Genomic DNA, 21326 nt, shown 5'->3' with positions numbered 1-21326 from the left:
TGACTTTTTTGGTAAGTGTTTCACGGCGCTCGCAACTGCATGAGGTCGTATGAACGTGTGGGACATATTAAACCTTTTCAGTTGGTAGGAGATTTTGAATTTTGCCCGAATTTTGGCTGCCGAAGCTTACCCTTATCGATTTTGGACCACCAATGGATCTTTAACGTGCGCAACTTGCACACGGGATCTCTGAGTTTTTCGCCCTTGTCCGAGAAGTCTTTGTGTACATTTTTCCTACCATAAGACCAGGGGTGTGGCTGAAAGACAGCAGTAAGAAGGAGCCAGGGAGTAGCAATAGAAAGGCTGCAGAAAGAGTCAAGAGCCCAGAGGAGGGGGCAAAGGAGGTGAGGGGTGGGGGCAGAAAGTGGAGGCGAAAGCAGACGACAGAATGTTGATAGAGAGCAGGAAAGGAGGCGAAATGAGACATAGAAGAAAATTGTTCGTTTCTATCCGGATTCGAACCCGGTATCTAAGGTGGACACCTTAACTTCTAGACCACGAGAGCCCCCTCCTTTGACTTTGTATCACAACTCCCCCCCTCTCTCTCTCTCTCTCTCTCTCTCTCTCTCTCTCTATCCCCCCATCTCTCTTTCTTTCTAAGCATGTGGTTGTGTGTTTGTGTACTTTTATTGTGTGTGTGTGCGTATTTCTTTGAGTTCGTCTGTCTGTCTGTCCCCCCTCTCTTTCTGTCTTTCTCCAGCACAACAACAGTTAATATCCAAATAAAAGACAATCAAATTATATCTCACAGTCGCCGAAATGTTAAATTTAAGGAGTATGTTGAGAACAACAGTGGTAAACAGTTTTCACCAACCCTTAAAATAGAACCAAAACCTTTCTTGCTCTGGTCAACAAACTGTTGACCCGGTTCAGGCGGTTCTCAAAAGCACAGAACGTAATAAAAGCTCCACAAAATGCAATGGTCCTTGTACCAGGCTGAAAAAGGAAACGGGTAAACCCAAACCTAGGGTTCTCCATCGACCAATTAAAGCCAGCGATAAAATTAGAACACTGTTCCGCTTCCCTGGTGTATATATAAGAGCAGGAGGACGACTGGTTAAGCACACTTGCCATTGAATGAGAACCGAAAAGAAAGAAGTAAAAGCCGTATTTTAGATATCTTCTGTCGGAGAGGAATTGCAATCAAGAGCACACGAAAAAAATCCAGAATCGGTAAGTGAGAAATATATCATAGGCCCTACTTAGGCCTATAGATTATAATTATATTTGTCATGAAAGTGTTTACCGGTACTTTGTTTGATGCCAATATTGTATTTGGGAGTTTGGGGTGGTACAGCTCGAGCTTGCCAGCAATAGTATATAGCGGAGCCGTAGTATACAGTGGCTGCTACAATTAATATATATATATACTGTTTTCTATTAAGGATCTTTAGAAAGGCAAAAACTCTGCCATATATGTCGCCGTTTAACACCATTAAAGTAAGACTTCAGAATGCTTCTAGGTTTAATTGTCTTGTGATTTGAGCGCTGAATAGTCTACCAACGTGACGTCAATATATAGAGTTGAATATCGACAACGGGCTTCTACCAATGATCTTTGCTTCTACTAAGAAGATAGCTTGGACAACGCTAGTAGTCGTACCAACATATTATTATTATTTTATTTAACCCTGTGCCGTTAACTGCGAGTATTCTACTAGGTGTACTCGAAACATATTATTTTTCCCCTCGGTCGGCCCCTAGTCTAACGCTTATTAAGCCCCTTTTCATTTCGTGACACGAAATACGAAGAAATGAAAGTCGACCTCGGCGGCGGTAAGGGTTAATTCCTGGCGGGCTTGCAATTTCATAGAACACATGAGGCAACAAAGCAACATATCGACAAAATAGACTTAGCCCTGCCCCACTAACGGGAGGAAGAACATTTTATTCGTTCATCAATTTAATTAGATCTAGAATCTAGATCTATCTAGATCTATGGCATAAATTGTGTTTAGACTTTATGATTTAGGGCGTGTCTGCTGAACATCGAATAGGCCTACTAGATCTAGATCTAGATCTAGATCTAGATACCGGTATCTAAATCTAGATCTAATCTAGATCTAGATCTAGTGGTATTACTGAAACATTTTTTTGCCACTGATATTAATTTACTAGCCCGAAATTAATTTTTCTTGTCATGCATGACAAATAGGACGTTGTGAAAATATTCGTCTTCGTAACAATAAACGAAGACGCAAAAGTGAGTCTCTGACTGGGAATTCCCGATTCTTTTTCTAGTAGGCTGCCGACCAAGCATAAAACGAAATGGCCAATCAGCGTTCATGATTCGCCACTCGTGATTCATTTCTCTTCTCGAATGCGCTGGAAAATCCCACCACCACCACCCACGCTGTTCAGGTTCTCGAGAGTTATTATTGGTCTTCCGCTCCTCTTTAAATTTTTACTTCTTCTATTTTTCAAGTGAGAGCAAGGTATTCCAAGCTTTTATGTTTTATTTTTATGACAATTCAAGTTCAAGTTGTCATTCGAACTGTTATTACTACCGACCGTATCTCCTTTTCTTCCATTAATGAAATTCCCAACATGTGCAATTACACTTAAAAGCGCAGTGAGATGGGGTACACGAGTACTAATTTAATAATAGCACCTTATACAGTGTGCCCATAGGCGGGTCGGGCCGATCGCCAGACTCGGTCGCATGAAAACTGGCGACGGCCCGACCCGCCGATCTCATTATCCGTAACGGGCGCACCCCGTATTAAATCCCTTAATCTCCCTCAATTTTACTGATGTTTTATAATCCTCAATATAAGCTAATAGCAAGTTCGGTACTTTTGTTTATATAATTTATATATAAAACTCACACATCCACGTTTTTATACTGTACAATTAAATAAAATTATAATCTGTCACTCTCAGCATGATGACGACAGACAGTGGTAATCCCAAAAACTTCTAAATCAACGCAAATGTAATGCATTTGTTCCCATATTTCACGCACAAACACAAACATCCGCCCTGCACTTCTTTCGCCTCTCACAACACGCATTTATAGTGTTACTACAATTTAGTAACACGTTACTTCAAAATTTCTCTGTGAAATTCAAATTCTTAATCCCGTGTTCTGTTTGCTTTATTCCTCAGAGTAAAATGGCCCCGAAAAACACCATGCATCTTCTGCCCCACACAATAATTGGTTGCTCCATCCAAGACAACAACCCCAAGGAGCAACTCATGCATCACTGTGATAAAAGGGACCAGTCCAGGGGGATTTCAGACCTATCAGACATGAGCTTCACCAGGAAAAAAGAATTCAGCTCTCCAGATTCTCCACCTTGCTGCACCGGCACACAGATGAAGGAATCACCAACAGACAGCTCGGAGCTGTCAGGTGCTTCTCCCGCACTGTCTGGGATCCCGTCAATATTGAAAGGGCTGGCAGAAGAACAGCTGCAGCAGGAGGTCCCCCCCAGCTCAACAGTTAGTCAGGGGGCAAGGCCAAAAACTGCTCAACGAGTCACGTGGTCCTCACAACTTGTGTCTACCAGCAGTTCAGAAGTACTTGAAAGGCATAAAGACAAACTGATGGCAGTAGCGTGTGAAGCTTTCTTTTGGAGTTCTCCAACTGCGGAAGCTGTTAGAACTATGATTCCTTGTACAGTCAACGAACCAGAGCATTTGTTGAAGTTAGCAACAAAACTGTACAGGGTAGAACATAAGGCATACCCAAAAGCAAAAGACCTTTTGAATGTTTTGTATGACTGTGAATTTCAAGAAGAAAACATCGTGACGAGGTTTATTGGCATCTATAATGAGAGGGATGATTCTGAATTTAATGATGACTGTGAAACTTTAGAAAAGAAAAATGAAAGAGACTTTTGTGACACCCCTCACGAACCCAAGTCGGCTCATTCTGATACCAACGTCTCCTCTTCAAATCACCCACAGAGTGAAAGGAATACCGAGGATCAGGAAACTCTTCCCACACCAGCTGAGAACACACATGCTGAAGATGCTGGAGTCATTTCCGAAGGTGATACACAGCCGGATGAGGGGTGCCTTGGAGCTGCAGGACAAAAACACTCAGAACCTAAATGCATGACTGAAGCTCAGGAGCAGTCTTGTCTGGCTCGTGTAGTCAGGCGAGAACATGAACTCTTAGTGAAATCAACAAAATGTGTCTCTTGTAAGGTCAGACCTAAAGAGGTTATTTTTTTGCCATGTGGTCACTACTCCCTCTGCTCTGTTTGTTCTGACCAATTGTTTATTTGTCCAATATGCAAAAAAGAGGCATTGGCAGAAGTAAGGACCTTTCTTGGGTAAATATTATTCTGTATCAAGTTGAGTAGAAGTGACAGAGCTGGAAATAGTGTGACAGATTTTGTGCACATGAATTTTTTAAAAATGTTTGTAAATACTGTACAGTTTTTTTTTTTTTGGTAAATGTTTTACGGCGTTCGCAACTGTATAAGGTCATATGAGTGCGCGGGACACACCTAATACTTTTAGTTGGTAGGAAATTTTGAATTTTGCCCGGGTGGCGGCCAAAGCCTACTCTTATTGATTTTAGACCACCAAGGGATCTTTAACGCCTGCAACTTGCACACGGGCCCTCTGAGATTTTTTCGCCCTTGTCCGAGAAGGCTAGGTTTAGATCTTTCCTACCAGAAGATCAGGGGTGTGGCAGAAAGACAGCTGTAAGAAGGAGTCGAGGAGTAGCAGTAGAAAGGCTGCAGAAAGAGTCAGGAGCCCAGAGGAGGGGGCAAAGGAGGTGAGGGGGTGGGGGCAGAAAGAGGAGACGAAAGCAGACGACAGAATATTGCTAGAGAGCAGGAAAGGAGGTGAAAGGAGACAATTTCAGAGAAGAAAATTTTTCGGTCGATACCCGGATTCGAACCCGAGACCTTTGAATGAGAGGCCAACACCTTAACCTCAAGGCCACGAGAACCCCCCAGAGTGAAGTTGATTTTTGCTGAAGTCTAATATTTTATAATGATGAAATTATTTTTTTTTACAAATGTTGCTTGGTTACTATGAACGTAGTAATATACAGGACAATGTTCTGCCCTTCAAGCAAAAATAAACAACAACCATTTCAATACGTGTTGGAATCAAGATAATGTATTTTGCATCCAGACCCTCGTATGTAATAAAATCTTGAACTGATAATTCAAAACAAAGTGCCAGGCATAAATGGACGTACACACTGAGTCTATGACATTACTGACTGCTGGAAGTTGAACAATTTGTAAGTGTAGTGTCGGGTACCAGTTGTGATTGCTCTCACTAATGAATGGTGAGACATTTTGTGTAAAGACACGAGAAATTTTTGGAGCAATCACATTTACACTTACACATTATGCAATATGCAGTGCTACAGTTGAATAGGTACATGTGTACAACGCTCTTATATTATTCATCTACTTGTTTTGATGCTATAAATCACAATGGTGCTTATTCTTGAATATCTTACACTTATATATATATATATATATATATATATATATATAATATATATAATATGTTGTTCACAACTGACTGTGATAATTGAAAAAATAAAAGACATTAAAATGATCTCAAGGCTTTGTGTATTATCTTGGCTTATATGTTGTAATGCATTACTTTGATGACTCTTTTCAGTTTAAGAGTCTTTGTAATAAGGACTATATTTCCCTTTGTTGGAAAATGGCTGTAGTTGTAGAATAGCAATAATTTCATTCAGATGGAATTTTGCCTCCTTTTCAACACAGTATATCATACATAGAAAGCAAATCAATACCTATCATTTCAATAGCTAACTTAGGCATATATTGCCATGCCCACTATGACACTAAAGGGCATGACGTATCAGTTGGGGAAAGCAGTCGGGAGACTGCTACTCAACAGCACATACTAAAAGAGTTGTACTCTAAATGAATTGAAAAAAATCATTTCTCACAGTAAATATCATCGTTGTCACTAGCAATCCACTTCAGTCCAAATTTTAAGAATTTTCAATTATACACCTCCCAAAGCTCTATCAAAGATGCACCGTTCAACATCACTAAAATGCAGTTTATTACTATGGTCAAGGCCTATAACTTTCTTGCTTTTAATTTTTAATGAGTCCTGAGAGGAACAAAACAGAAATTTTTGTTTTTTGTCTCTGGTGTAAAAAGTATGCAAACGGACTTAAGTAAAATGCTTGCAACACCAACAATATGTGAAACTGCATAGTTTTAATGCCCATTTCAACACTGTTAGGTTATTTAAGAGGTGAGACCTGGGAATTTAACGTCCATCTCCACTTGGACTGAGCCAAATGGGAGGAGAGCCTTAAAATTTGCCCCAAACAACTAAAGCTCAGAACACTCTGTTGAGGATTCGAACCAGGGCCCTCCACTCCCTAGTCCAGCTTGATACCAAATGAGATAAAGGTGTATCCTTTCACAGTAAAGGCATTAATATAATTTGCAATGGTGCATAAGAGCATACCGCACAAACTCAATCAAAGGCTATAAGTTACTATAAGACATAGTTTTTGGTTGTTTCCGTGTGAATTACATAGCCAAATGGAAATTTAAAAGAATTCTTTATGTAGGTGTTTTTTTGCCCCCATCAACACAAATAAGACTCTTTAGGAGACTGGCTTTGACCCATCTTGTCAGGGCCAACAGGCGCGGAGAGGGATACAACATTCTATCAGAGAGACCTGAGATAATCAATAAAAAAAATTTTCCTCACTCAAGAATCAAACTCAGATTTCCTGTGCATGTAAGCAACAGCAAAGCACCCAATTCCTACACTACAGACACGTGTTTGGCTTAGTGAGTATCACTAGTATCAACACACAGATGTAAATTGGTGATCAGAATAACTTGGCTGACACATGTGATTCCATTCAGTTTCCATGACACTACCACAAATATTTCCATCTTTAATTCCCAAACGTTGATTATATGCACAGTGATTAAAAAAGAATATGCCCAAATCATCACACAATATTTCAAAAATGAAAAACAATAGAAAACTCCAGCTAGGACACATGTGTTGTACATACCTTTGAGTTTTAATTTCATATTTTACAAGTGCTCAAAGTGGCCACCACTGGCAGCATGGACAACATCAAGCCGATATGAGAATTCTTCCAAAATGCACATCAGAATGTCTCAGGCCACCATGTTGATTGTTGTTGTTTTTCGTTCTTTCATGCCATCGATATTTGTAGGAAGTGTTGGAACATAAACTTTGTCTTTAACATACCCCCACAAAAAAATCACACAGTGAGATCTGTGGATCTGGCAGGTCAACTGCAGAGAGCGAGGTCTTTAGCATATCTTCTACCAATCCACTGCTGAGGCACACTTTCATTCAGATGAGCTCGAACTCAAAGATGCCAATGGGGCGGTGTTCCATTTTGTCGAAACATGAAGTCATTTGAATCTGCCTTCAGTAAAGTGAATAGTCACTTTTTTGTGGAGGTATTTTAATTTTAAAGACAAGGTTTATATTCCACCACTTTCAGCAAATATCAATGACATGAAAGATGCAATCAACATGGTGCATTCACACATCCTAAGGCATGTTTAGGAGGAATTCCCAAATGGGCCTGATGATGTCCATGCTACCGGTGGTGGCCACACTGAGTACTTGTAAAACATGAAATAAAAACTTGAAGGTGCGTTAAACACATGTGTCCAAGCTGCAGTTTTCTATTGATTTTCGTTTATGAAATATCGTGTGATGATTTGGGCGTTTTCTTTTTGAATCACCCTGTATAATAATGTTTTAAAACTACCCATACAATAGCTCATCTTTACTCTTTACACCTCAGCATCTTTTTGAGGAAGGATCAAACAACTTTTATTCCAGAAAACACCTGTCGTCAATAAATAAATCTAACATTATTTCTCTAGTGCTACATGACTACATGGCTTTTCTTGGGAACTGAATTCACAGACCACTTGACCACAATAGTTCACAAAAGCTTATGTAGCAAGAGGCAGCTTGTATGGACTCATACCAATCAAACCCTTCAAACATGTCCGTAACATACATCGTTACGATAAATAATGAAGGTATAAAAAATTAACTGCAGTCTGTATGAAATAAATAAAAGAAATTGTATTAAAAAAGTGCATCATCCCAGGTAAAAAATGAAAGAAACACTGAAAAAGTCAATAGACTAGTGTTTTATTCATATTTTATGAGGGAACACATGGAGGAAAGTTTGTAAAAGATGCTTATGTCGGCACAATTATAGACACAGTTAAACTGGATTGGTAACAAATCTGTGTCTAGAAACGAAACATTTTTTTTACCCTCAAACTGAAAATGGTAGACTGACATAAGAGAGTCACAGGAGAGTCATTGATGGGAGCAGAACTGCTGGCGAGATCATCTGAATAGAGTTGAAAAGGGATTAAACTTCAATCAAATTCCTCATTTTCACAACAATGACATTTATCAAATTTAGATAAAATTAATTTATTTCTAAAATCCAGTAATTCAAAACATACACTTCTATTCATTCATATCAACTCCACATATCCTTGGCAATCTTAACGAGCGACTGCACCATTTCCTTGGAAGTAACACTGGCTTCATACTCCTTTCCAAGATCTGAACCCATACTGAGATCAGACTTTCTAAATTTCATAGTAGAAGGAAGCTTGCACCTTGCTGATCCATGGAACTCCTTTGCTCCGCAAGAAAGAATGTCCTTCAAATTGTTTTCTGTAATACCTCCACCTAAAAAGAGAATATGCAAAAGGTTAAAGTTTTTCCCTGAGATGGAACCCAATCTGAAAGAAAAAAATCCCCCCCCACCCTCCTCTCCAGCCAAAACACCAAAAGAGTTGTGGAAATTATCTTTAAAATATTTTCCAAGTTGTCACATAATATGCTATTTGCACAATTTATGTGAGGCAGCGGGGTGAAATCAGGCGCTCGTCAAAATAATGAAAGTCAAGAAACTGCTATTTTCCCGCATGTTTGGGAATTTTTATCTAATTTTTGTTTTTGGGTTCAACACCTTTCATGCCCATTAAAGAGCACATTTCTGTGTGGAATTTACTGAAAAACGTTGATGAAAGGCAGAAGGAATGTAAATTTTCAGTTTCCACGGAATCCCAAGCTACAGAAATAACTCAACTTTGGGAGGTCATTTTCTCGCTAATTTTACCTCTGAAACCAGATCACCCTCACCTTCTTCACTCACACATATCTCGACTTCTATTCAACATAGATGTATATTATTTTCCCCCAAAACAAGGAAAATGGACAGGCCTTAATATAATACCATCAACTCCGTATGCCCCAAAATTGACGAGAGCCTGATGCCACCCCGTCGTGCCACATATATCTTAGAACTTGCACACTGGCAGAGTTATTTTCAACAGATGAGAAAAAGTCCTGAGAAAAAGTGCAATGAAACACATAGATCAAATTGCAAAGTTTACTGCAAGTTTGCAGTTGTAGGGACAAAAGCCTAAAATGGTGCAAATAGATAATGCATAAAACTGATAAAATGGAAACAAACGTGCCCCCACTTTCATACATTTTTTGGGTGTTGTAATGATGTATATACTGTACAAAAAAAAAAAGAAAAGTGGAATTAATCTTCAATTTCATGAGAGTTACACCTCTCACATGAAGGTGAATTAATTAATTTCCACCAATAAAGATTGTTATTTGATGGAAGGCTATGAGCTGTGTAACACTGCTTCCAATGAATACTAAAGTTGGTCTTTGCTAGTGAAGGTTAAATAATCAAATCAATTTTTTTTCATAGTACTTCTTTTCCTTTGAAACTAAAATTCATAACTCATATAGGACAGCATAATAATATGTCTCAAATACAATGGCTTATCATCTTCATCTCAGCTGCCTTCCAATGCTAAACAAATGTACAGTAATTGATATAGAGCTCAAAGTGTATGGATTGAATTATCTAATTTAACGTATTCATACAAGGTATCTGATCCCATACAATCGGCGGATTCCAAGTAGTGTCCTTTTAGAAATGATTATAATAATATTGCTCCATTATTATTTTAATATTATTTCATTATTTTACTCATATCAATTCTATTGCTAGTATTATTGTTTTTTAATTTGATGTTATGACCGTGGACCGTGTTATTTATCTATTTATTTATTTATTTATTTTATTTATTAATTAATTTATTTATTATTTAATTGATGGTTGTTTTTAAAAAAATTATCATTAATACTGCCCTTAATCCATAGTTGTGTTATCGATAAAAATAGACGGTAACATAAATGATGACACTATAACGGGGGGGGGGGGGATGATGAGAAAGGGTGGTGGGAGGAGGCAATTACAGCGAATTATAGGCGATTTCCAGGTTGAGAACCATATATATGGGCTACATAACATAAAAGCAGAACCAATAAAAAATAGATATTATTAATCCGATATAGGAAAAAGAGGCTAAAACAGCACCTGGACATGGATGGCTGGTGCCTCAATAAATAAATCATTGATGGTCAGGTCAGGCAGGTATTGGTAGTTTTCTCTTCGATCTTTGGCCTGTAGTATGTACCCCAATGAACTCATTCTTTTACTTTTAGCTTTGGAAACCTTTCTACACATATTCAGCAAAGGTATTCTGAGCTGGTGATGGCCAAAGAAACTCAGATATTTCTATGAGTGTGCATTTGTATGTTTGAACTAGTGTGTGTATTTGTGTGTTTGTTTGTGAAAGAGCGTCTACAGCACGGGAGGTGGTGGGCGGGTGAATGCGAGTTGTCAGTGAGACACTGAGTGACAAATTAAGAGACAACTAAACTTCACTGAAGTCATTTGGAGCTTTTAGATCTTTCACCATGGTCCAAATTTGTTTGTCAAGAATAAAAATAGTCTAACACGCTCCTCAAAGCGAAATCGGCGGCATGTGGAATTCATTACATTATATACGAATTTCACTGTGCATATGCTTTGTTTTAATAGAGGTTTTACATCGCTCTCAACTGCATGAGGTCATATGAGCACCAAGGGGTGGATGTCAACAGAGAAGTCCTTACGGGGAATCAGGCTTAGTCTGCTCAACTCTCTAGCTTCAACAGCACAAAGTCTGCTTCGACTATCAAGGCACCCCGGAAAAAGCGGGTCACAAGAGTGAGACAAACATACAAAAGAAGTAGAGGAAAAATGACGATAGTAAGGATGAAGAAAGAAAAAGCAGCAGTTTCCTGTTGCAGTTAAGGCACAGTTATGAGCATGACATTCACGAATCAGCCCATTTACAATTACAATTCTACTGTGCATAAGAACATGGTTAATGTCCCCCCTTTGAGAATGGCCTAAAGACACTTCAGTCAGTAGCACCGCCCCAAGGGGTGAATCATACGTTCTAAGTACAAAGAATATATATATATATATGTAAGAAAAAAGTTTGGACCTGAAAATCTTTTTGTTATGAGCATGTTTTGCTACTTGCATGCTGGACTGTACATGTATTTGCAAACTTTGGTAACAACTGTATTTGTTCACAGTACACTCAGTTTGCAGCATCAAAAAGTGCACAGGGGGCTCTTGTAGTCTAGAGGTTAAGGTGTTCGCTTTTCATTCAGTACGTCCCAGGTTCGAATCTGGATAGCGAAGGAAAATTTTCTTCTCTAAAATTTTTTTTTCACATCTTTTCCTGCTGTTTTAATAATGTTCTGTCGTCTGCTTTCATCTCCATTTTCCGCTCCCACCCCTCTCCTCCTTTGTCCCCTCCTCTGGGCTCTTGACTCTTTCTGCAGCCTTTCTACTGCTACTCCTTGGCGCCTTCTTACTGCTGTCTTTCAGCCACACCCCTGATTTTATGGTAGGCAAGATCTGGTCCCATGTGCAAGTTGCGCACATTAAATATCCCTTGGTGGTCCAAAATCGATAAGAGTAGTCTTCGGCTGCCACATGGGTAAAATTAAAAATTTCCTACAAACTGAAAATGTTTAATGTGTCCTGCGTGCTCATATAACCTTATGCAGTATGCTCTTTAACCTCTACCATTTTATTTTCCTTCTCCTTCATCACTACTCTTCTGTCTCATTGGCTTTTTTTGCTTTACTACTCGTTCTTTCTATATATTTTCAGAACAGTACTCAGCAGAGTGAAGAAGGGGGTCTATCACAACCTTAAGGTCATCAAGTGTCCAATCCCTTACTCTATGCCCTATAACAAAATGGCTGAAGGACAGACTTTGAAAGACAAGATCTTTTGAGCATGAAATGATAAACCAGCACATGGAATTGTTTGTTTCACTCTTTATTGCCAAACCCAATATATCATGGACAGAGAGTTTGAGCACCAAGGTAAGTCTCTGTGTAGAGCAGTGTCATCATTAAAAACAAATTTAACGAATCATCCTCGGTAAAGTCTTTGTAATAATATTATTTACAAAATTTTGCAACTTACCTGGCATGACAACCATCTTGTTTCCAGCCTGCAAATGACGAAGTAGTGAGAAAATAATTTACAACAAATAATATCTAGATGAAGGTGCAGGGATCCCCTTTTCAGGCCAACTTAAGAGGTTACTTCATCCTTTGGTTTACTATCTTAAGGGGTATAAAATTTAAACCCTTGTTTTAGAAACTTAAAGGTTAAAAGTTAATATCTCATAATTTTTATAGTAAGATTTTTTGCTTGTCAACATTTAACTCACACGCACATTCACACATAGAGTGACCATGACTATGATTGAATGCTAACGATTTTTAATTAACTTAAGAAATAAATGAGTAATATTGACTAAAATTAGAGTTGTGTCCATTTAGGGGGGGGGGGGTGAGTGGTGGTGGTTGAGCAGTTGGGTCTATCAAAAATAAAATAAAGTTGACAAACCCAAAGGGGTCAATTCCGACTATAATACTCCAAGAAAAATAGACCTGGCACTCTATGAAATCTAAAAGTCAGGATCTCAGTGGGGGAAAAAATTGGGACTTGGTGAAAAAAACCGAGATCAACGACAAATCACTTAAGTCACTGCCAAGCCGACTTAAAAAATTCCGGGGCTGTCCATTATTATATCCGTGTACATTCCTTCTGCGCGCGCGCATGTGTGTGTGTGCGCACGCATATGTGTGTGTGTGTGTGTGTGTGTGTGTGTGTGTGCCCGCGTGCCTATGTGTTTTATCATTATTTCTTTTTTAATCCTGAAGTATCACGTCAAGCTCTCCTAGTCCAAGTGTTTAACGCGCCCCCCCCCTCCTCCTCCCCCCCGGATAAGTCCCGAAAGACGCTTAAACCAGTGTGCATGAACTTAAATTGACCCCATCAACGGACGGTCCCCGACATACGCGGAACTCTGAAGTCATGTCAGGTGGTGCGAACACGCGACTGAAACAGTTTTACTGACGGGTCTTGATGACGGGCCCGACTAACTATAACTTGGACAAAGCATGGTTTGGCGAAAGTAGATCTTGAAAATGCCTTAAGTTGGAATGCCAAATCAATACTACTTCCATTATAGTGGAAATAACATGTGTGAGCAAAGATCCAACACAACTTTTGGCGAGTCAACTACTAAATTTGACATAGACATTTTGAAAAATAGTGCTCCGAGTTTCTGCCAACAAAAGTTTAACGAGTGCTTCCCACTACAGAAATGAAGGCAGAGTAAGATTTTAGAAAAATCTGGCGCAACAACCCCCCCCCCCCCCCAAGAAAAAAAAAATTATCGGGAAACACCCGATCAAAATTCTCACGGCAGGTGTAAACTCAAGGCACGACACCGGCAAATGTGAGCGACCAGAATGTGGGTGGAGCTTCTGTGCAGAAGCCGGCCGTGTTGCTGGAAACTGCGCTCGGCTGATAAGTAGGTCGACTAGTCGACTTCTTCTGATACAGAAGGTGACTGTCATGCATATGTGTGTGTGTGTGTGTGTGTGTGTGTGTGTGTGTGTGTGTGTGTGTGTGTGTGTGCGTGTGTGTGTGTGTTGTCAAATCATTGACTCGGCTTCGAATTAGAGAAGGGGGGAAATGATGCTTGCCAGACGCACACCACCTACGTTTTAAAGCTTTTACAAACCTCCTAAATTAAATTATAAAGGGTAAATCTCATCCACAACCAAAACTTTAAGGAGGTAATCTGCAGGTTTAGTGCATAATATACGCACATTTGTGCGTAATGGGGAGCCCTGAGGTGGCTTGCATGATCTCAAATATAAATTCCATTATTGCTATGTTTTCTTGAGTTGAATTTTAACCTGATCTTTATATTTCCTTACTTTTTAATACTTAACAACAAGTGTTTAATGTACAGTGTGTATTGAACAATAGCTTACTAGCATAGTAAATTTATTGCATTACAACTTTTCATCTTTCATTCTTAAGATTCTGTTGTGGACAGTGTCTATCCTGACTACATTTGAACATAACATTTCTTTCAAAATTGAACAGGCTTACTCTTGGGAAAATTTTTCATTGAAAACAACAACAAATTTTAGAAGAATTCGACAGTAAAACTATCTTAATTACCTTTGATATCATTTCTCGCAGCACCTCAACTCCTTTATGAGCTGTAGCACATCCACCGCTTGAAAGAACGCGATCAAAGCCAAGAGTCATAATGTCATCAAGAGCCTTGAATATATCTTGGGTCATGTCAATGGCTGCAGAAATTGAAATAGCAAAGAGTCTAAACTGAGGATTAAACAGGTAGACGAAATAAGTACACATGTACACAAGAAGCATACATTATTAATATTACATGAACTAAAAAGATTCTCAACCCATGCTCAGTCCAACATGTAAATTATAGCACATAATATGCTGCTGAGTGCTGTGTTTTAGCATTTTTATTCTTTAAGATGAACTGATATTCGGAGGAGGAAATTTTTGGAGTTACATAGATATTCGATTTTTCTGACTTCATTTTACCTTAGGTTAAATTTCAAACAACTTTTTAAGGCATTTTCTATGAATTTGAAGTAACACTGATCAACAAATAATATTTGCAATCATATCGACGTACAACTAAAATAAAGGCTTGGCAGCTGCCTCATATCAAATGAAATATTGCTATTGGTGTATGTCACAAGTTGCCAAGCATAGGAAGATATCTTGAATATCTCCAGCTTCCGGTAGGGATGCATCTCACAGTGATGGGCAAGGCTGATGTAGCCTACCACCTAAAAGACCCAGACTGCACCAATGGGAGCATGAAATATTTACAAATTTTAAAACAACTCTGATGAAGAACCTCAGCAGGCCAGGGGTCAAATTTAAACATCAGAATACATGTATTCTTTTCTGCTCATGAAACACGGAAATGAAAATATGCTGAAATAAAGCAAAATAAGTATCTTCCTATGCATATTATGTTAATTCAAAGACAAAGTGAGTGGATTTTACTGAAAAATGTTGATCAAAGGCACAACAAATATTAATTAAAAATTTTGAAGGACACTCAGGCATTAGGCGTCAATAAACTTTGGTGACCATTTTATAGCTCATTTTACCTCTGAGACTGGACAACCACCACAATTGCAAATATCTCGACTTCTATTCAAGATGGATTGTTTTTTTGTTTTTTATCAAAATCAAAATCTGAACAAACTTTAAGATGATACCAAAAACTGATAATGAGCACCTGATTCTACTGTGGTAGTTGTGCCAAATAAAAAAATTATAAAAATTGCCCAAAGGGCGAAAAAATGCTGATTTTTTTAATGGGCACCTGATTTCACCATGATGCCACACATGTATTTCTAGATACAATCTTTGAAGTGATAGAGAGTGATTTATTCAAATGGAACGAAATTGAGGGTTATTTTTTAACAAAGATTTGATCATCCTTTCCAGGCCATGTTTTGGTTTGAGCAGGGAAGCAAAATTCACGAGTGACTCAAAAACTAAGAAAGGAAAGGTAGCGAGTAAAAGAATTGTTTGAATTTACTGAAACCATGGCCTTTAGTAGTCGACTAAGTGTGTCTTTCTAATTTCTGGTTTGGGTTTTCTAAAAGGGTGAGAGATGAGTGCAAAGACCTGTTTTGAATACAGATTTTATTACCTCTATGAAAAGTTGCTGGTAAGGGTCTTATAATATCTGAAAAAAAGTAAAAACAGAAGGGATTACAATTGTGATTAATTTCTGTGAAAATCAATGTTATATTAAAAAATGACTACAGGTGTATGCTACATTAAAAACAAGATCTTAAGGCAACACAGAGATTTTTTTTAAAAACAGTATTCATGCTTTAATCTATTTTGAGAGGTTTTATAGTTTTGTAGCTTGGCAGAGTCAAGTGGAAAGAGACGTGAAATTCTAATAACAAAATGTTGTTGTTGTTGTTTTCAAATCTCTTTAGCTGCGAGCATTTTGCTCTTGGCAGCGCAACGCCTCCCTCAAGTAACCACATGTCCTTGTCATCTGGTCAGTGCCAGAGTAGGCTTTGTAAGCCTGCAGGTTTGTTTAGGAGCCTGCGTCGAAGAACTGCCAGGTTTGGGCAGTGAAGTAGAAGATGTTCAACGGTCTCCTCGTGGTAGTCACAGTGTCTGCAATGGGGTTCCCACATGGGGTCAATTCTATTTATGTGCTTGTTGGTGTGTAAGTGTCCTGTGCGCGCTCTGAAGATCAAAGTCTGATCAGCTCTACATAAGAGATTTGATGGGTCTTTGGGGTTGGGTTTGTCCATGTACCCGAATAGAGGTTTTCTGCGTTGGCCCATCTGTTTAGCCACTCGTCTCTGCTTTTGGCTTGGACGATCCCTCTGCAGGCCTGTAAAGAGGCGCGGTGTCTGTCAGGGGCAGGCTTGCTCCAGTCTTTGATAGCTGGACTGCAGTCTCATTCCCTGGTACTCCAGAATGGCGAGGCACTCACTGCAGTGTGACCCAGACGCCATAGGTAGTGCTCATTTGTTTTACAAGGCTGAGAATGTTCCTGTCACCTCTGTAGTCTGTAGTCTCCTCCTCCCTTGATGGCTTGGAGTACTGACATTGAGTCAGAGAAGACAACAACATCCCCTGGTGTTACTGTGCCTTCAAAAAAGTCTTGGGTGATCTGCTCCAGGGTTTTTACTATGGCAACTCTCTCTGCGTCATAGTTGGAGCTGTATTTTCCACATGGGCCAAATAGTTGGGTCTGCTTCTTCTCTCCAAGGTTGTTTCGATATTTGATGATGGATCCGTATCCAGCATTCCGTGTAGCGTTTGTCGCTGACCCATCTGTGTATGCATGAATTGAGATTTCAGCATATGAGTCCACTGTGTCTAGGGCACTTTTTGAGGATTTTTTCTTCTGGTGTGGTCTTGTCACAAGAAGGGTCTAGAAGTCTCGTCCTTATTGTGATTTCTGGTGCCTGCCAGTAAGGAGGTTCGCTGCTGATGTTGGTGATTGGTTCTCTGTTCTCGGGTGGGTCAAACTCCTCAAGTAATTTTGTTGCTTCTCACATGAAGGAGGTCTTCTGGATGCGTGTTCTTGGTTCCCACTCATCTGCCATTTTTCTGTTTTCGTTCGTGTCTTCTAGTCGCACAAATCTTTCGTAGGTTTCGAGTGTAGCACTCTTTCTTCTGAGGTCCAGTGGTTCTATGTTGGTGTGGATTTCGCAGGCGCTTGTAGGCGTGGTCTTCATCTCACCAGAAACAAATCTGAGTGCTTGGTTCTGTACTCTGTCAAGCTGTGCCAAAGCGCTTTGGCTGGCTAAGGATTGTAGTGGTAGGGAGTAGTCAATCACAGATCTGACATACCCTATATAAAATTGTCGGAGGGTTGCTTTGTCAGCTCCCAAGTTGAGTGACGAAAGGTGTTTTACAAGGTTTAGTCTGGAGGTGGCTTTCTTGGTCAGCTCCCGTAAGTGCTCTTTGAGAGACAGCTTTCGGTCCAGTTGTACACCAAGGTACTTGGGACAGTCCTCATGTTTGATGTTGGTTCCATTGATCTTAAGGTTTACCTGTCCTGCTGTAACCTTGTTTTTGAGGCTGAAGAGTCCAAAAACCTAATAACAAAATAATGAAGGATAAAAATGTAAGGTACTAAATATCAGGATTAGATTTCACCAAATTGTATTCTTTGACAAGTATGATCCATTCAAAAATCAAGCAAATCTTATCTGCCTTCCATAAACATAAACAGGTCAAGCAGCCTGGAGGTAAGATTGCTAGTCATACCGTATCATACATTTTTAAATATTCCAAAGAGACTCGTAAAGCATAAATTAGTCCAATACATATCCATTTCCTTACAGCTCTTTAATTATTACCCAGGAGCTCCTTGCATCTTGGTGCATCCACTTCTCCATTTCTGTAACAAAAAAAACAACCAGAGTGATTCCAAAAATGTAGTGCACGTACAAGTAATATTCTGAGATCATTCATGACGTAAGAAAGTACAGTCCATGCCGGCTTTAAGCACTGTCATTGGGAGAAAGCATATGCGTGCTTTAGCGCGAAGTAGACAATGTCATAATCCAGAGAAAACTTCTTGTTTGTAAGTAGTGGTCGTGTAAAAGTGTGTGCTGTCATTTTTACCCCTCATGGTAGTTTTTGTTTGTTTGTTTGTTTGTTTTTTTTGGTGGTAGAATGGGAAAGGAAAACTTGATTTACATGGCCAGTCACGATACAGCACACTAGGCTTACACACTGCCTGTGCGTACAACTGCCAGCTGTGCCATATTCACACCACCACCTTCATCCAACCTGCTCATGCGGGATATATAATCAGGATTAATGGATAGTGAGGGGCAAAGGTGAAAGCGCAGCCAGCCTCCCTTTCTAGTCTTCCCAACTCTCTTTGTATTTTTTTCATCTGTGTGTAGCTTTGCCCTAGGCTAGATTCTATGTCCACGTGCGCTGCAGCATGCATCTCTCTGCCTTCCTCTCCGAGCGCGTGCGCATGTGAGTGTGTGTCTCCATCACTCGGGTTCTTTGTGTTTCTCTTAACACACAGCACTGCTGAGGCATAGACTGTGCTCGAACTTCGATGGGTCATCATGAAAGTATTGACTGTCTTGTAAATGAAGCGTGCCCGAAGCCGATAAGTTACCATGCTCAAAGGCGTGTAATTTATATAACAAAAATTCGGTAAGAGCCGTTTAGCGCGCTTGAGTCTGAAACGTGTTTTATGCCGGCGTATTTAAAGCCGGCATGGACTACAGGAGCTGTTAACTAGAACAGCACTATTTCACAGGGAGAAGAGTTAGCACATATTACTGCAAAACAAAATAACTAACTTGACAATAAGCAATGAAAAAAAACCTTTGTTGTATGACACAACAATTAAACACAGAGAGAATCATGGTTTGAGATCAAATTGGCAGAGAGGTGTAAAACAAGCAATTAGGAATCAGATAAAACGATTTTTATAACTTGTAAAGGAAAGGAAATACACAAATCCAAGACACACAGAGATGTATACTCAGTTAAAATTCCAAAGACAAATCCATCTGCTCCAGCTTTCTTCAAATGAATAATGTCCTGCTTCATAACTGCCAGCTCATCATCACTGAACAAAAAGTCTCCAGCTCTAGGACGAATCATTACAAATACTGGAATGTGAACAAGTTTCTTTATAACCGCTAGCATGCCTGAAAGGGAAAAAAATCAAACAAAGCAAAGTTAGACAATTTTACAGTTAAAACTAGTTCTTACTTTGCTAAAAATTAGAACAATGAGAGCATACAGAACATCCCTGATTTTAAGAGCTTAGATTTCAAGCAAACCCGATGAAATGCAATTAGTAGCGCAGCTAACAATGACATCTTTTCTTTTTTATCTTTCTCGAAAGTAAATATCTTCACAGAAAAGTTTGAACAATGGCTACAAAACTTTGTAAAGTGTCTCCAACTGGGAACAGATTAGAAATACAGCCAGAAACAACTTTCATTAAAAGCAGATTAACAGCTTATTAAATTTTTAAATGCCAGGCTGAAAGCAACTGCAATCATAATAAACACAGACAGGTTTTTCTTCTTCATATTTGCATAAAGATAGGGACAATGGAGGGGACTTATAAATGAAAGAATAACATGATTACAAGAAGTGAATATTTTTCTTAATGCACGAGTATAAAAAATGCTGGTGTTACCGATACTTGGAGTAGTCCCACCATCTGCCAAGCAAGCACATAATTCTAAGCGAATGGATCCTGAGGAAAACAAAGAAATGAACAGCAATTCATGAACAGACAAATATGAGGCGGCAGTGTGGTGAAATCAGGGGCTTTTCAAAATAATGAAATTGAAGAAATCTGCATTTTTCCGCAAGTTTGGCAATTTTTACTGAATCTTTGTTTAGGCTCAATTACACATAATTTTTCTGTGAATTTTACTGAACACTGTTGATTACGTTAAAAAAATGTACATTTTCAGCTTCCAAGCAAGACTCTCAAGCTATATGGAATTCACCAAACTTTGACAGCCATTTTCTAGCTAATTTTACCTCTGAAACCAAGTGAAACCCGCCTCATTCAACTGTGAATATTATCCTGACTTCTATTCATGATAGATGGATATTTTTTGTTTTTCGTTGAAAGCAAGTAAAATGAACAAGCTCTAAGATGATATATCAATAACTCCACACATGCCGAAAAATTGACGAGCATCTGAATCCATTGCGTTGTGACACATAAAGTTTTAAAATCTAACAAAGAAATACTTCTGGCACTTCTGTTACCACTGATCGAATTGTCATAGACACTTAAAATATGCTGTCACTTAATCATTGCTCTAAATTCCCAATCAAGAAACAAAATGCAAGAAAAAGTATTTACTAAAATGATAGCTCAGCATGGTCACTGCCAAAGAACTCGCGTGTAAAGTAATAAGACCAGGGGCGGTTTGTTAACTCGGCAAGACCGGCGGTGTGGGTCAAATTTTTGTCAACTCTACTGTTGACAAGTGATTTATAATTTATTGCTGCTGATGATTTTCCTTCAGTTTTAAGTAAATCCGAATAAAATAAACATGTATCACCATTCAAAAAGCACCTAGCCGATTTGAAGGCGTTCAAATAGACAAGTGAGATTCACTGGCTATTTTGTCGCGACAGAGCCTCATTCCTTCACCTTTGTTTACTGCACCGGCTCGTAACTTTTAAATCGTGTCCCGTCAGGCCGCCACAAAAAGAAAGAAATGTTTCTAAAAACGAAGTGACTATTCGGACTCGAGTCCGAATATGAAAAAATGTTATTCAGACTCTGATTCTAGTCCAACATGACATCACTTCCGACTTACGACTTCCTGAGACTCGTGACTCTGGCTTCCTGTCCTGCCTCACTCGTGACTGGCCTCAGGCTGGGTAGAGACCGGGATCACTTCGGGCAAAATGGCGTTTTATGCAGGGGGCCGAGTTTTTATCTTACGATGAATTTGAGGCCGGCCTGAAAAGTTATAGCGCTTCTAATAAATGTTTATTTGTCAAGAGGTCACCAGAA

The 21326-nt window shown here is 39.2% G+C and overlaps 2 protein-coding genes and 1 long non-coding RNA gene across 5 annotated transcripts in view; 1 reads left to right on the top strand and 2 right to left on the bottom strand.

Moving 5' to 3' along the window:
- LOC106011155 overlaps positions 1–999 on the bottom strand; it is a 14113-nt gene extending 13114 nt beyond the window's left edge. Inside the window, exon 1 of the long non-coding RNA XR_001184683.2 lies at positions 815–999. This is a non-coding gene — a long non-coding RNA (uncharacterized LOC106011155). The remainder of the gene's footprint in view (positions 1–814) is intronic.
- Positions 1000–1067: 68 nt separating this feature from the next.
- On the top strand, positions 1068–4379 carry LOC101856247. The gene is made up of 2 exons (XM_005093424.3): positions 1068–1173; positions 3109–4379. Exon 2 carries the CDS (start codon positions 3115–3117, stop codon positions 4285–4287), a length of 1173 nt encoding a protein of 390 aa, XP_005093481.1. The 5' UTR covers positions 1068–1173; positions 3109–3114; the 3' UTR covers positions 4288–4379.
- A 3740-nt stretch (positions 4380–8119) lies between these two features.
- The window catches only part of LOC101855707 (copper homeostasis protein cutC homolog), a 14771-nt gene continuing 1564 nt past the window's right edge, over positions 8120–21326 (bottom strand). For 2 of the 3 annotated variants that reach the window (XM_005093421.3, XM_005093422.3), the window contains exons 2-8: positions 19980–20039; positions 19311–19479; positions 18157–18197; positions 15969–16004; positions 14435–14568; positions 12371–12398; positions 8120–8694 (exon numbers count right to left, since the gene is read on the bottom strand). In XM_005093421.3, coding sequence (XP_005093478.1) covers positions 8480–8694; positions 12371–12398; positions 14435–14568; positions 15969–16004; positions 18157–18197; positions 19311–19479; positions 19980–20039 — 683 coding nt within the window. In that variant the 3' untranslated portion in view covers positions 8120–8479. Of the gene's footprint in view, positions 8695–12370; positions 12399–14434; positions 14569–15968; positions 16005–18156; positions 18198–19310; positions 19480–19979; positions 20040–21126; positions 21228–21326 lie in introns of those variants that run through there. The other variant, XM_005093423.3, reaches the window with a different exon arrangement.

Source organism: Aplysia californica, unplaced genomic scaffold (assembly GCF_000002075.1).
Source record: "Aplysia californica isolate F4 #8 unplaced genomic scaffold, AplCal3.0 scaffold00063, whole genome shotgun sequence".
Classification (NCBI taxonomy): Eukaryota; Metazoa; Mollusca; class Gastropoda; order Aplysiida; family Aplysiidae; genus Aplysia; species Aplysia californica.
Note: the sequence above shows the minus strand (reverse complement) of the source record. Positions and strands in the feature narration are given on the sequence as shown.